The sequence below is a fragment of the Rousettus aegyptiacus genome, unplaced genomic scaffold (genome assembly GCF_014176215.1).
Source record: "Rousettus aegyptiacus isolate mRouAeg1 unplaced genomic scaffold, mRouAeg1.p scaffold_m13_p_4, whole genome shotgun sequence".
NCBI lineage: Eukaryota > Metazoa > Chordata > Mammalia > Chiroptera > Pteropodidae > Rousettus > Rousettus aegyptiacus.
In genome coordinates this window covers 134,589,380-134,602,223 of record NW_023416307.1, presented here as the reverse complement: position 1 = coordinate 134,602,223, position 12,844 = coordinate 134,589,380, and the positions used below count along the sequence as shown (strand labels likewise).

The 12,844-nt window shown below is 34.5% G+C and overlaps 1 protein-coding gene across 8 annotated transcripts in view; it reads left to right on the top strand.

Moving 5' to 3' along the window:
* SATB1 (SATB homeobox 1) overlaps positions 1-12,844 on the top strand; it is a 95,664-nt gene that overhangs the window by 45,517 nt on the left and 37,303 nt on the right. For all 8 annotated transcript variants that reach the window (XM_036218512.1, XM_016122312.2, XM_016122319.2 and 5 more), the window contains exons 6-8: positions 1,968-2,079; positions 4,371-4,825; positions 12,014-12,226. In XM_036218512.1, the coding sequence (XP_036074405.1) occupies positions 1,968-2,079; positions 4,371-4,825; positions 12,014-12,226 (780 nt within the window). The remainder of the gene's footprint in view (positions 1-1,967; positions 2,080-4,370; positions 4,826-12,013; positions 12,227-12,844) is intronic.

Below are 12,844 nucleotides of genomic sequence, written 5' to 3'. Positions count from 1 at the left end.
TAAAACTGTTGGCAAACTGAACTAGACTGGATGTTTGTCAAAAACCTCAGCAAAATTTAAATACTCCAAACGTTTCAGAAAATTAAGATATAAGCTATATCTAAAATTTATGTATAGTATTATATTAACATTTAAGAAACTGCCAGAATATCTAAGTATAAGAGTAATAATTTTTAAAAAATTAGACCAAAGTGGAAGAACATCAGCTGTCATCCATTATCAGAATCACCGTTATCCATCAGCAATCTCAATAGTTTTATTAGTGTCTGACTTTATTGATCCATTATTACAATGGAGTCAGGGTGATTGAAGCTGACGGGTTGTTAACTGGATCAGGTAATCTTCTGGCTCTGGTTCTGGCACCCTTGCTAAGTATCTTTTTGTACTCTGGACTGAGGAAGGCTCTTAGTAAAATTGCAAGCTACTGGATTAATGGTAGGGCATCATGAGTCCATTAAAGATGTCTTTTTAGAGAAATAAAATGAGAAAAGGACTATCAAGTAGAAAGTGTCCCAAAAAAATGATGTCACAATGCCTCTGAGGAAAGACAGCCATGTTTTACATATATAATGCAACTCTAGTTTATCCTTCGCTGGAAGTTCTTTAAAGATCTCCAAGGTTTACATATTATGGGAGTGTGCTCATATTACAAAATGAACACTGATAATGGATGTCTGGAGAGTCAATAATAACCAAAAGAGCTTTATATTAGAAGTAGTTTAAAGAAGATAATGATATAAAATACTTTTGTCCCTAAACTGGCTTTTCTGGTTGTTCACTGCCTCCCAAACAATGCTGCCTTCTGTAAGCTATTTCACCATAGATCAGCTGAAGTCTGAAATGTAAATTCTCATGTTTCTACACATAGAAGTGGGGGATAGATTGGTGCTGCAAAGTCTAATTATTCTAAAATTAAATTAATTTAGCTGCTACTAGAGAATATGGGTGTTATGGTTAAAAATAACTGAATTAAGTCACTGAAATTACCATAACCAGAATTTACTGGGAAGAAAACACTTTTCTTTGTTGAAAATTAGTTGAAAAAATTCCTAGCAATAAAATCATTGTCATTTTTGCCTTTATTTTAATAAACTTTTGACTGTTTTCAGGGCTTTTGTTAAAAGCAGGATGAAGACAAGTGACAAAATAGGTCATTTTCTTTTTTGTGATATCTGAGAAATTTAGTATGAATGAAGTGTATATATTTAAAATTTTTATGGTTAGTTTGAAATTCAAAACTCAAGCTTTACTATAGATGAAGCTAGCAATAAGACTGTAGAATCTTTTTTTTCTTCTGATAGAGGTTCTCTATGAATAGTATGTTTTCTCTTTAAATGTGATCAGTCAACCTTTGAATGGTGTTAAGACACTTAACGTACTTCCAGTTGAAACCCAAATAAGAGTGGAAAGTGCAAGTGGTGTTTCCCAAACTTTAATGTGCACGAAAATACCCTGGAGATCTTGGTAAAATGCAGGTGCTGATTGACTAGGTCTGGGGTGGGGCTGAAGATTATGAATTTCTAATAAGCTTCCAGGTGATGCCAATATTGCTGGTCCCTGGGCCATATTCTGAGTAGAAGGATGACAAAGTACAGTCATGAAACCTCTGAGTAACGTTTATTTATGAATTGCAATCATAAAGTTGTCTTCACATAATTGGATTTATTGGGATCAGTGAAAGTTTGTCAGCCTAGGAATAAATGACATTGACAGAGGTTCCATAAATACTAGAGCAAAGCCTGTGGGTTTGATAGCTTTATACTGGTCTCAGTGGGCAGTTGCTTTCTGTTTAAATAAGCATTTGATGATCTGCTTAATGAATTTCAAAGTCAAGGTTTTAGGTTAAGTGTGAAACACAAATGTATTGGTACTCAGTTGATTAAAAAATAAATTTTACAATTGAAATCAGTTCTGTGCTCCATCTTGTGCTGCTATGTATTACAAATGTTTCCCCCCTCTTCATGCAGAGTATGATTTCTTCCATTGTGAACAGCACTTACTATGCAAATGTCTCAGCAGCAAAATGTCAAGAATTTGGAAGGTGGTACAAACATTTCAAGAAGACAAAAGATATGATGGGTAAGCAAAAACAGTTGCAGCGGTGGCTACATACCATTACGTGTCATTTGGGGGTTTATCAAAGTCATATCTAAAGCCAGGTCTTTTGATTGCCCAATTAGAGATCAATTTAGAATGTTTCTTTGAGGGTGGGAGTGGATATGAGTATAATGAGATAATTAAATTCAATAAATGTTTGTGTTTAAATCAGCCAAACTGACTTGGTTGTCAGACACGCAGGAAATCGAGGCGTGAGGAGGGGAGCTGTCATGTTTTAACATCTCAGTGAAGACCTAACCAGGCCTTGAATAACTAATATTAGCTGGGATTTCTCTCAGAGATAAACCATGCTTTTATGCTTTCTGTTTCTGTTCCAGAGAAAAATAAAGTGTCTATTTTTACACCCATTTTTTAAGGAAATTACATTGTCTTTATGGTTTCCACAATTGAGATCAAGTAATTTTTATATCCCTAATTCTCAGCCCCTCATATAGATACTTTGGTGAGCATACTGCATTACCATCCATACCAGAAAAATCATTGCATCATTTCTAAACTTTTAATTCCAGTATAGCATCCTAGCTTAACATACAACTTTAGGTCAAAATTTATTACTTATGAAATATATTAAAAGTATTGCAGTATAAGACGACAGATAAAAGTTGTGCATTATACCTAAGCATTTAGATTATGACATTCTCTCCATGTTGAGTTTGTTAGTGTTAGTGAAAGCAAACACTGTGATTAAGGTTAATGTTTTAATTTTTATTAATGTTTTCTTTCACGTACTTGTACTTTCCAAATAATATATTTTAAAATAATGTAGGAATAGGATGTTTCGTACGTGTAGCATTATGCCCTGTTTTAAATCTATTTCTGTTTACTTCTATTACATTCATTTAATAACAACAACAATAACTTTTCCTAAAGACTTTAAGAGACAAGAGAACCCGAATTTTGAGCATGTTTTAGCTTTTAATATTTGAAGCAAACCATCCATCTACCACAACAGATTCTTTGCGTTTTATAGCTTAGAGCTATAATGAAGACGATGCATCATTTTTGGAATAATTGCCTGAATTACTATTCCCTGTGAATGGCCCACTTGGGCTGATATCACTGGTAGAAATGGAGGGTTTTTTCCCCAATTCTTAGTTATATTTTGCATATATCAGTGATTATAGCAATATGATAAATTCCTCTAAATGTAAAACATGAATATTTAGTGAAAAGAGAAATGATTCCTAAGCAAGTGAAGTATGGTGTGCTATTTGGAAAAACCACCTATTTCCATTCAGCATCATGCTCAGTTTTTCCAGTCAAGAGCATCAAAGCAGTCTCTTCCTTGCAGCAGCAAAGCATTTGACACACTTAGAGCTAACTCTCAGCCAGTGCACATGAGGGATCTAGCCAAGGGAGAAGCATTCCTTGCGAGTAGGTGGTAATAAATTGCAAAATTGTGATAGTATCACCATTGTACCAGAACAACTCTCCGCCCCTTCCTTGAAAGATTGTCTTTAGCATCTGGTGATAGCCATAGCTTCTTCAAGAAACATTTGGGTCTTAGAAGCACTGGGTAGACTGGCTTGCAATACAATAAATCATTTGCTTCATTCTGAGAAATATTTGCAGATATACCTGCCACCCATGATGGTTAGAATTAAATGAAGCAAGCCATATAAAATACTCAGCCCAGTGTTCAATATGCTCTCAGTTATTATTACTTATCATTATGACCACGTTCATTATTTATTATATTGATTGCTTCTTTATATTCATGTCTGGGTAAAAATTGAACATATATAACATTTATCATCTTTTTTCTTTCAAATCCTTTGCCCATAGTAATAACAGTTAATATATATCCTGAGAAAATATTTGCATATTTCTTTTTTCTTTAGTTGCATATGTCTTTTCTTGGTTCAGTTCATTCTTTCTTGTTGCCATTAAGTAATGGTACTCCTTTAGAAGCTATCATAAAGTAAACATTGCTTATAAGCCTTCATGGGGTTATGAGAATGAATAATAGTTTGACCCCAAAACTAATTATATAGAATTTGAAAATAATTGATTTCATGCCTTAAATCTAAACCACATTATGAAATTAGATCAGAGGTACTGTCCCACTTTTAAAGTTTGTGGAATTGTGCAAGGGAAAGTAAAAACAGTTAAGTTTTATCTTGAAATATTCTTAGTTTAATTGGACCTCTGTTATGACTTGTTCCTGTTGTCTCTGTTTAGGAAATGAGCAGAAATTCTATCAATACCCATCATTGTTGGCCTGACGTGATTTTACCTCTTGTCCATTTTAGTTGAAATGGATAGTCTTTCTGAACTATCCCAGCAGGGTGCCAACCATGTCAACTTTGGTCAGCAGCCGGTCCCAGGGAACACAGCCGAGCAGCCTCCGTCCCCCGCACAGCTCTCTCATGGCAGCCAGCCCTCTGTCCGGACCCCTCTTCCGAATCTGCACCCTGGGCTTGTGTCAACGCCCATCAGTCCTCAATTGGTCAACCAGCAGCTGGTGATGGCTCAGCTGCTGAACCAGCAGTATGCAGTGAACAGACTTTTAGCCCAGCAGTCCTTAAACCAACAATACTTGAACCACCCACCCCCTGTTAGTAGATCTATGAATAAGCCTTTGGAGCAACAGGTTTCAACCAACACAGAGGTGTCTTCCGAAATCTACCAGTGGGTACGTGATGAACTGAAACGAGCAGGAATCTCCCAGGCAGTATTTGCACGTGTGGCTTTTAACAGAACTCAGGTCAGTTTTGTTTAATTTGTTCAGGTTCTTCTCTCTCTTTTGCTCTCTTTTACTCTCTTTAGACCCATCTATACTAATGTTTATTCTTTTACTTTGTACTAACATTTTATCCTTCTCTTCATGTGACCATTTTATCTGTTCCTGGTGATGCCTAAGTTTTATCATTCCTTTCCCAGTCATAAAACTCCTCTACCATAAGCTATGTACAGATTGATCCTGATTCGGGGGTCTTAAAGGAATACATTAAATATCAAAAATGTTTCATACTGGCATTATGTGTACTTCTACATAATGGAATCATGGACTGTTAGTGGTGGTAGGTTGAAAATTTTCATGGCTTGGTCAAGGCCATTGGTGGGACTCCAGGGTTCTAGCCTAATATCTTTTCCATGTTACTACCCATCTCAAACATGAATATATAACTGTGCCCCATTGAAGTTCCTCTGCAACTTAAAAAAAAAAAAAATTGGGGACTCAATAGCCATTTCTGCCATTTAATCCTGAGTAGCCGTTTAGACAAAAATATATGACTTATTAGCATAAAATGTTTCTTAGGTTTGTCCTCTCCACTCTTAACATTATTGTTAAGTGTTTTTCCAAACCTCCTTATGAGGCCCTGGGGTAGGTTTTGTCTGCAGGCCTAGTCTGCAGACTTCTCTCTGAGATCTGCATATACCTCTTGTGTCCTCTCCTTTGTCCTCCTGCACAAATTCCTATGAAGATGTAATCATCATGGAAGAGGGAAAAAGGGTGATATTATATGTGAGAGCCCTAATGTAAAGATATTTGAAAAGTCCTAAACAAATTCATTTTATTAAACTGAATAAGAGGATTTTTTCATTTCTTTTTTTGGAAACTGGTATGATACATGTGGCGTTTATTTTTGGCCCCGGCACACAAACACACACCAAAAAAAAACACCCCTAAGAACATATAACCTTGATTAGAATGAGGACATTATGTCTTTGCGACTTTCTTCTTTTACCACTGTCCTCTCTTTCTTCAACTCTTTGGGGGCCCTGATTCATACTTTTCTCTCATATATGTTATTACATGTTCATTACATGATTATAAGAATAAAATTCTGATACAAAAATAATCTAGTATTAATTCCTGCTGGCAGAGTTTCTATACCTAGGAGGATCCCAGCTGTGACTTATTTTTGGTTTGCCTTAACTGGATTGAAAGTTAGGAGGCCTGACAAAGCCTTTAACTCAGTGTTTATTTTCAGTTTCTTTATCTTTTTTTTTTTTTTTTTTGTACATAATTTGCCTGTCTTTAAAAGAACAGTTGCAGAATGTTATGTCAGGTTAAAATTGTATGGTTTTGCCTAGTTCTGTATTTTCACAACTTAAAAAAAAGTGTTTACTATTAGCTGGTATATTTAATATGACACCAAATTCAGCTAGAAGTAATTATTAAAGAAAATAAAATGAATGAATGAATCAGTCAAAAGTCAACCTTCTCGATACTCCTGTTTCTGACAGTATTCATTTTTGTAAATGGGAGTAACTGCTAGTAGTTCTTAGTACTGGGCAAAAAAATAGGTCTTTACATAAAAAGTTCAATAAAATGCTTGTTGTATTGAATTGAAAGCCCACAAAGACAATATTGACATAGACACAAATGATGTACATATTTACTGATAAGCATTTTAAAAACCGAGCAGATTATTTCTTAAAGCATCAAGGAAAGTGTGTTTTACATGGTGAAGAATGACAGGAGTCCAGGGGAGGGAGGTCAGGGCAATGTAGTTTCTCTTCTCTTAGGTTATGATGTCATAGCCATACTCTAAAGAGTTGACCATTTGTTCTGCCTTTGGTTCTCACATTGACAAATTCTACAGGTACATATAGGATTCGTTACTGGAAAAATTCTCTCTTTGAAAGGCTGTCATCTCTGGGTTAACTTCAAAAATAGTGGCTATTTTGCTGAGGGTAGAAGAGAATAAAAACCTGGTACAGCTTGATATCAATCTCTATTTATTAATGATAGCCAATTTAGAAAAAGTCATTACCAAAATATTATTTGGAGTCCTGGATGATAGAGGGGTTTGGTTTTAAATCTGTATATTGGTATTTGGTTGGGCCATATTTGAAATTGTTCGATTTAACTAAGAGTAATTTTCTATGTACGTTGACGGGTTCACTTTTGGGGAACTGGCTTTTGAACACAAGCATGCTTGTATTTTTGGTGGTCATTCTTAAAAACCACACACATGTATGCAAGTGAACACAGCTGCATTTATTTTAATGATTACACATTCATATGAATGCATGTAGTGTGTTTGTTTCAAACTGTATGCATTTCAGTAAAAGCAGGTGCAGAGTGAGTGTATGGTGTGAGTAGAGTACGAAAATACACATGCTAATGCATATGTATAGACAAGGAGCTCTGCAGAGTTAAATCACACATCATACATTGTGTGCACTTATTACAATGTGCAATTCCAACTCCAAGTTTAAAAATTAATGTAAAATATGTACATTACTAATACAAAGTTATATGATCAGAAAAAAGATTGGTACCCTGTAAGCACTATGTTAAAACATCAGTATAATAGATAATGCCGTTATGACTTGAGAAAATTCAGTCATTGACATCTCTATATAACTTTAAAATCCTGGATTTCATATTTTAATTCTTAATAGGGGAATTTTCTCATCATCATAATCGGGTCTCCTAAATTAAGTCATACTCCTCTCTTAAGACTTTCACACATGACTACTTTTTTAAGAAAGTCTACCTTTTCTGAAAATTTATGGTGAAATTTATATAATTACTTGTTTTAAAGACTTTTTCCCCATTTGAATGGATGGGCATATGTTCTTTAATTGCTACTGAAGACACCAGCTTTTAGCATATGCCATTCATTCAGTTATGCCTAGTTGATGTCTTTTTAATGGAAACCTATGGCTAAAAATTATTGCTAAAACTTCTAGATTTATACTGTTATATAGTTTTCAACTCCTCTGTATTATTACTATTAAAGGTCGTGATAGGAGAAAATACGTTCTTTAGTGCCTTTTAAAAACTAAAACCCAGAGTTTAACTCTGATTGCATTCTGTGTCCCCCCTCCCCCCACCTCTTGTCTTTGGCACACTTTATTTTCCAGTAAAATAAAGAATGAAGATGGATTATTCAAAACTGATAACAGTAATGGACCATCATGTAATGTTTTATTGAATTTGAGTTCTGTAAATTATGTGGTAGAGAGAAATTTTCCTGCTTAAGTATAACAGAAATTGCTACTGTGTTTCTATAATTCTTCACAGTGTAATTTAAGAAAAGTCCACTATCCATATTACTATTAAATAAAAGGAAAAAAGGTGCTATTACCCCAATGTGACAGCTCTCACTTAGCCTCCCAAATGACGGAGATAAATGTGTCTGCTTATAACTTACTTGGCATGAGTCCAGTGTAGTAGGTAGAGTTTGAAAATAGTCTTTCACCTGGACTTGTGATTAAAAATTCACCAACAACAGAGGCAGGTAGCCTTGAAGAATATTTCACATATTTTCTTTTTAGGAGGGAGGTTTTATCAAATCATATTTTTCTTTTGAGGGCTTTGAAGTTCCATGAAACTGATAAAATCTATTTGAATCAGTGATTATGTTCAAAGAGGAGACAAATGGGAGGCCAGACAGGCTTTTTGTTCAGATTGGCAGTCTCTTTTGCTTATCTGCTGTTTTAAAGAATTCATAATTAGCATTTGGAAGTACTGATAATATTTATTGAAGATTTTTTCTTTCTTTTACAATTACTAATGAATTTTACTTGTAATAACTTGTAAACTCTTTTTGGAACATAAAAACGGTTTAGGAATTCATCAGTAAGTTCACTTTTTAAAGGAAAATATTAGAATTATCACTTAACCACCATGTGATGACAGTGCAGGATCATTTTGTTTCCATATATAGAGTACATATCGAATTATTTGACGATGTGAAGTCCCAATGAAAAGTGGCTTCTCATTTCCAATAAAATTAATATTCATGAGGAGCTGGTAACTTACTACATAACAAATTCTCAGATTCTTTTCAGAAACAGGAATGGCTAATGATTTTGTTTAATGTTCAACAAATTTTTTGAGTACCTATGGTACACAAAATTGATATATTTTAGTCCTGGTGTTTTAGCATATTCTCTGAGATAGTAAATAAGGTACATGATGACCTTGACATATTATTTTTTAGCATGAAGAAGAATTGTTGGTAGGATATCCCTCTTACTATCTTCCTTGGATTACTATAAGTGACCTTGACCTAACTTGGCAAGTCTGAACTATATTTTCGACTATGGAAAATGGGAAACGGGCCACATACATCTTGACTCCATAATGCAGCTGTTCAAGTAACAACAACCTGAACAGGACCAAAACATTCATTCCCATATCTGGATTCTAATAGCAGTCATTTTGCATCCAGAATTATTCTCAAGTGACGTGATTTTTTTTTCTTTTGTAATTAACACATTCTAATCAAAACATTTTCTAACAATATTTTCAAGCATTTCCACCAGGGGGCACTCCCCTCATTGAAAGCCTGGGCCAAAAAAAAAAAAAAAAAAAAAAAATCAAACCCAAAGGTTTCTAAAGCATCTGAGATGTCTACACTGGTTGCTTAGAGCTCTTTGACTGTTCAGGGTTTGAAGTACCATGTTAGACCGTCTACATAGTACAAGCAGAAAAACTGCACTTGTTCCAATCAGATAATTAAGTAAAAATAAAATGATTGCCCCTGAAGCACTTTATATGCTAAAATAGAAAGTCATGCCAACATCAGAATACGGATGGAGAAGTTTCTAAAGTCTCTCCCAAGTGACCTGCTATCTTCTGCTCGGTCTCATGTTAGCAAGACTTGATAGAGAATATTATTATGTATATTTTTATGTGTTTGCTTTTCTCACTATAGTTCTCTGCTGTCTCTGGAAACATTTTTAATAGAAAGAGATGAAATATTTTGTTACTTGAAATTTATAAGTGTCTGATTTCAGATCTCCCAAATATAATCACATCCTAAATATTTATAGGCTCTCTTTTGACCTAATGTATTTTTTTAAGTTACTAAACACTTGGTATAGGTAAACGTCTTACCAAGTGCCACATAGCTTTTCATTGAAGGCTTACCTTGAGTAAATTAATAATTACCATTAGAATTTACCCATGGGTAGCATATCTTATTCTTAAGTTTCTATCGCCTATTTGTAATTTTTTCCTTTTGTGGTCTGAATAATTAATCTACTTAGTAAATATTTATCAAACACCTGTAGGTACCGTACTGGGAGGACAAAATGAATATTAGGTTATTATACTTAAGGAATTTATAACATTCTATTTTACTGTATGTTTCTCTCTCTCTCTGTTTCTGTATAGTTAATATATATTACTTTGCCAAGCACTTGTTTTAACACCTAACATTTGGTAGGGAACAGTGGAGAGCAAAGATTATTTTTTTACACCTATTTGCAGACATTTTTTTTGAGGCCTGTGTTTTTTGGTTCCGATGTGACATATGAGAAACACAGTCAGTCTGATTACTTGGCCTTGTACAAATTAAATAGCTAAATGATTGACTGTCTGTTTGACTGAATTTTAGTTAATCTGACTGGATGTTTTGCTCTTGTATAAAAACAGTTGCAACATTACTTGTCAGTATTAAGACTGAAAGGACACACACCCTTCATTCTTCAGTCACATTTCTTATCGTGAAGCTGAAAGTTTGGGTCTTATTTCCAGGCTTCAGTTGCACTGATCAAGTGAGAGATTAAAATTTACTTCTAAGCCCCCTGAGCCTATTGCAGGTCCTTTTTTAATTACCTACATCATTTTCAAAGTAGAGAGTGCTTTTATACTATCCGTACCTAACTGTTATATATATGGTACTTTAACTTTGACAAATTTGAAACAATTTGTACTTCTAGAAAACCATGAAAAAACCCAAATGTTATAATCTTGGGGCTTGATTGCTTTCACGTGATATTTTACTGCCCCTTCCCCAAATATGCCTTTTCACCTTTTCTGTAGGGTTATTGAAAAGTAAACTTTGCAAATATTGTGTAGAGATCTTGACAACATTTTGTTCTTAACTATATTGTGATAAACTGATTCTGGCTATATTCTGGCCAGAATCAGTTTATGTAGAAAGCAAATGTGCCTTGATATTCCAGGTATTGTACAAGACTGAAGAGGATAGGACTCCTCAGCCCCTATCAAATAGACAGAAAAATTTTCTAATCCTATTTCATATAATCCCTTAAACAAAATTGGAGACAACCACCCATTTTTGAAAGCATTCTTTCAAAAAAATTTTTAAAGGTTTATTATTTGGTAAGAAAGGCACCTTGAAGGAGTTTACTAATTGTTCATAAGTTTCTTCTATCATTAATATTTTTATTACTCAAGAAATTTGATAATCATAGAATTTGATGATAGTCTTTTCCTTGGCATGCTATGATGGATATTTGCAATGTGAAAAAGGAGTTACATATTTCAAATATCATTTATGGTTTCTGAAGTTCAAAATTTCAACCTGTTACTCAGAGGTATAGTATAGCAAGATAGTATTTAGAATCACTGGGGTAGTCAGCATATAGTTTCCTTAAATGGTAAATAGACTAATTTGTCACTGACTCTAAAAATTTGAAAAGTAAGGAATAACTTAAATTATCACCTGTGAAACACAGAGCATAAATCTTAGATGATGCTTTCATTACATTCTTTAATATGCTGCAGTTTATTTTCTGGTATTTTCTTTGAAAATTTTATTTCTCTAGAAATAACTGTATCTTTACATATAGGGCTGTTGGCATTCCACTGCCTTTGTCTAGGCAGCTTGAGAACTATACAGTTCAATGCTGTTGTATTATGAGCATTTCATTTATTCTTAACTTCCCTCCATCGTCTCCCTGTGAAAGATTTCATGGCAAGTTAAGCTACTCAAAGGAAGGAGACCAATTAGGCAGTTTCAGTTTATGTTATATGTAAAGCAGATGCTTAATAAAATTAAGAATACAATTGAGGCTCTCTTCTCTACCACTTCAATTGTAACTAATATATTCCTATGTAGAATTAATGCTTCTGACTGTTCATTTTCTAAACTGAGTGGAAAAGAAAAGGGAAGATCATCGCTGGCTGGGCCGGGAACAGGAGCAAGCTCACTCATCCCGTGCCTTTCATTCCCTGCAGGGCTTGCTTTCAGAAATTCTCCGAAAGGAAGAGGACCCCAAGACTGCCTCCCAGTCTTTGCTGGTAAACCTTCGGGCTATGCAGAATTTCTTGCAGTTACCAGAAGCTGAAAGAGATCGAATTTACCAGGATGAAAGGGAAAGGAGCTTGAATGCTGCCTCGGCTATGGGTCCTGCCCCCCTGATAAGCACACCGCCCAGCCGCCCTCCCCAGGTGAAGTCTGCCTTTCCTCCTTGCTCTCCTTTTGCTTAAAAAAAAAAAATGTCTAATGAAGAATTTCAACAAGAAATTAGAAAGATGGATGTAGATTTTTTTAAAAAAATAAAAATTTAGTTGCTAGAGGAGAATTTGGTCCCAAATCACTAATTATGATATAAAAACAATAAGCTACTAATTAGGGGAAAGAAAATTGCTTTGTGTTGCTTCATCTTTGGGGTTCTTTGGGGGTGAAAAGTAGTCTTTAAATGGGATATTTGTGCTACTATTAAGTAGATTATTTTAAGCTCAATTGGGAAAAAAGTTAGAAAGTCAGTTTTATTCCTATGTTTTAGAACCACCATTTGAATAGTAAATAAGTAAAAATAAATAGATAATTCCATTTGTATTTATTCTTTCCAATACGAAATGCAGCTGGTACCAATTACACATCATCTCGTTTGTAATCTTTCATAATTAAGTTTAATATAATCCTTGAAGGCAGCTTTAAATGGGGCTGATAAGGAATTCCATCCATATTTCCAGAAATGGGCACATTTTCTATTTTCCAAATTTTTATACTTTGGGGGAAGGACCAATGTCACCTTCCAGGTAACTTTATATATATGTGTCTGT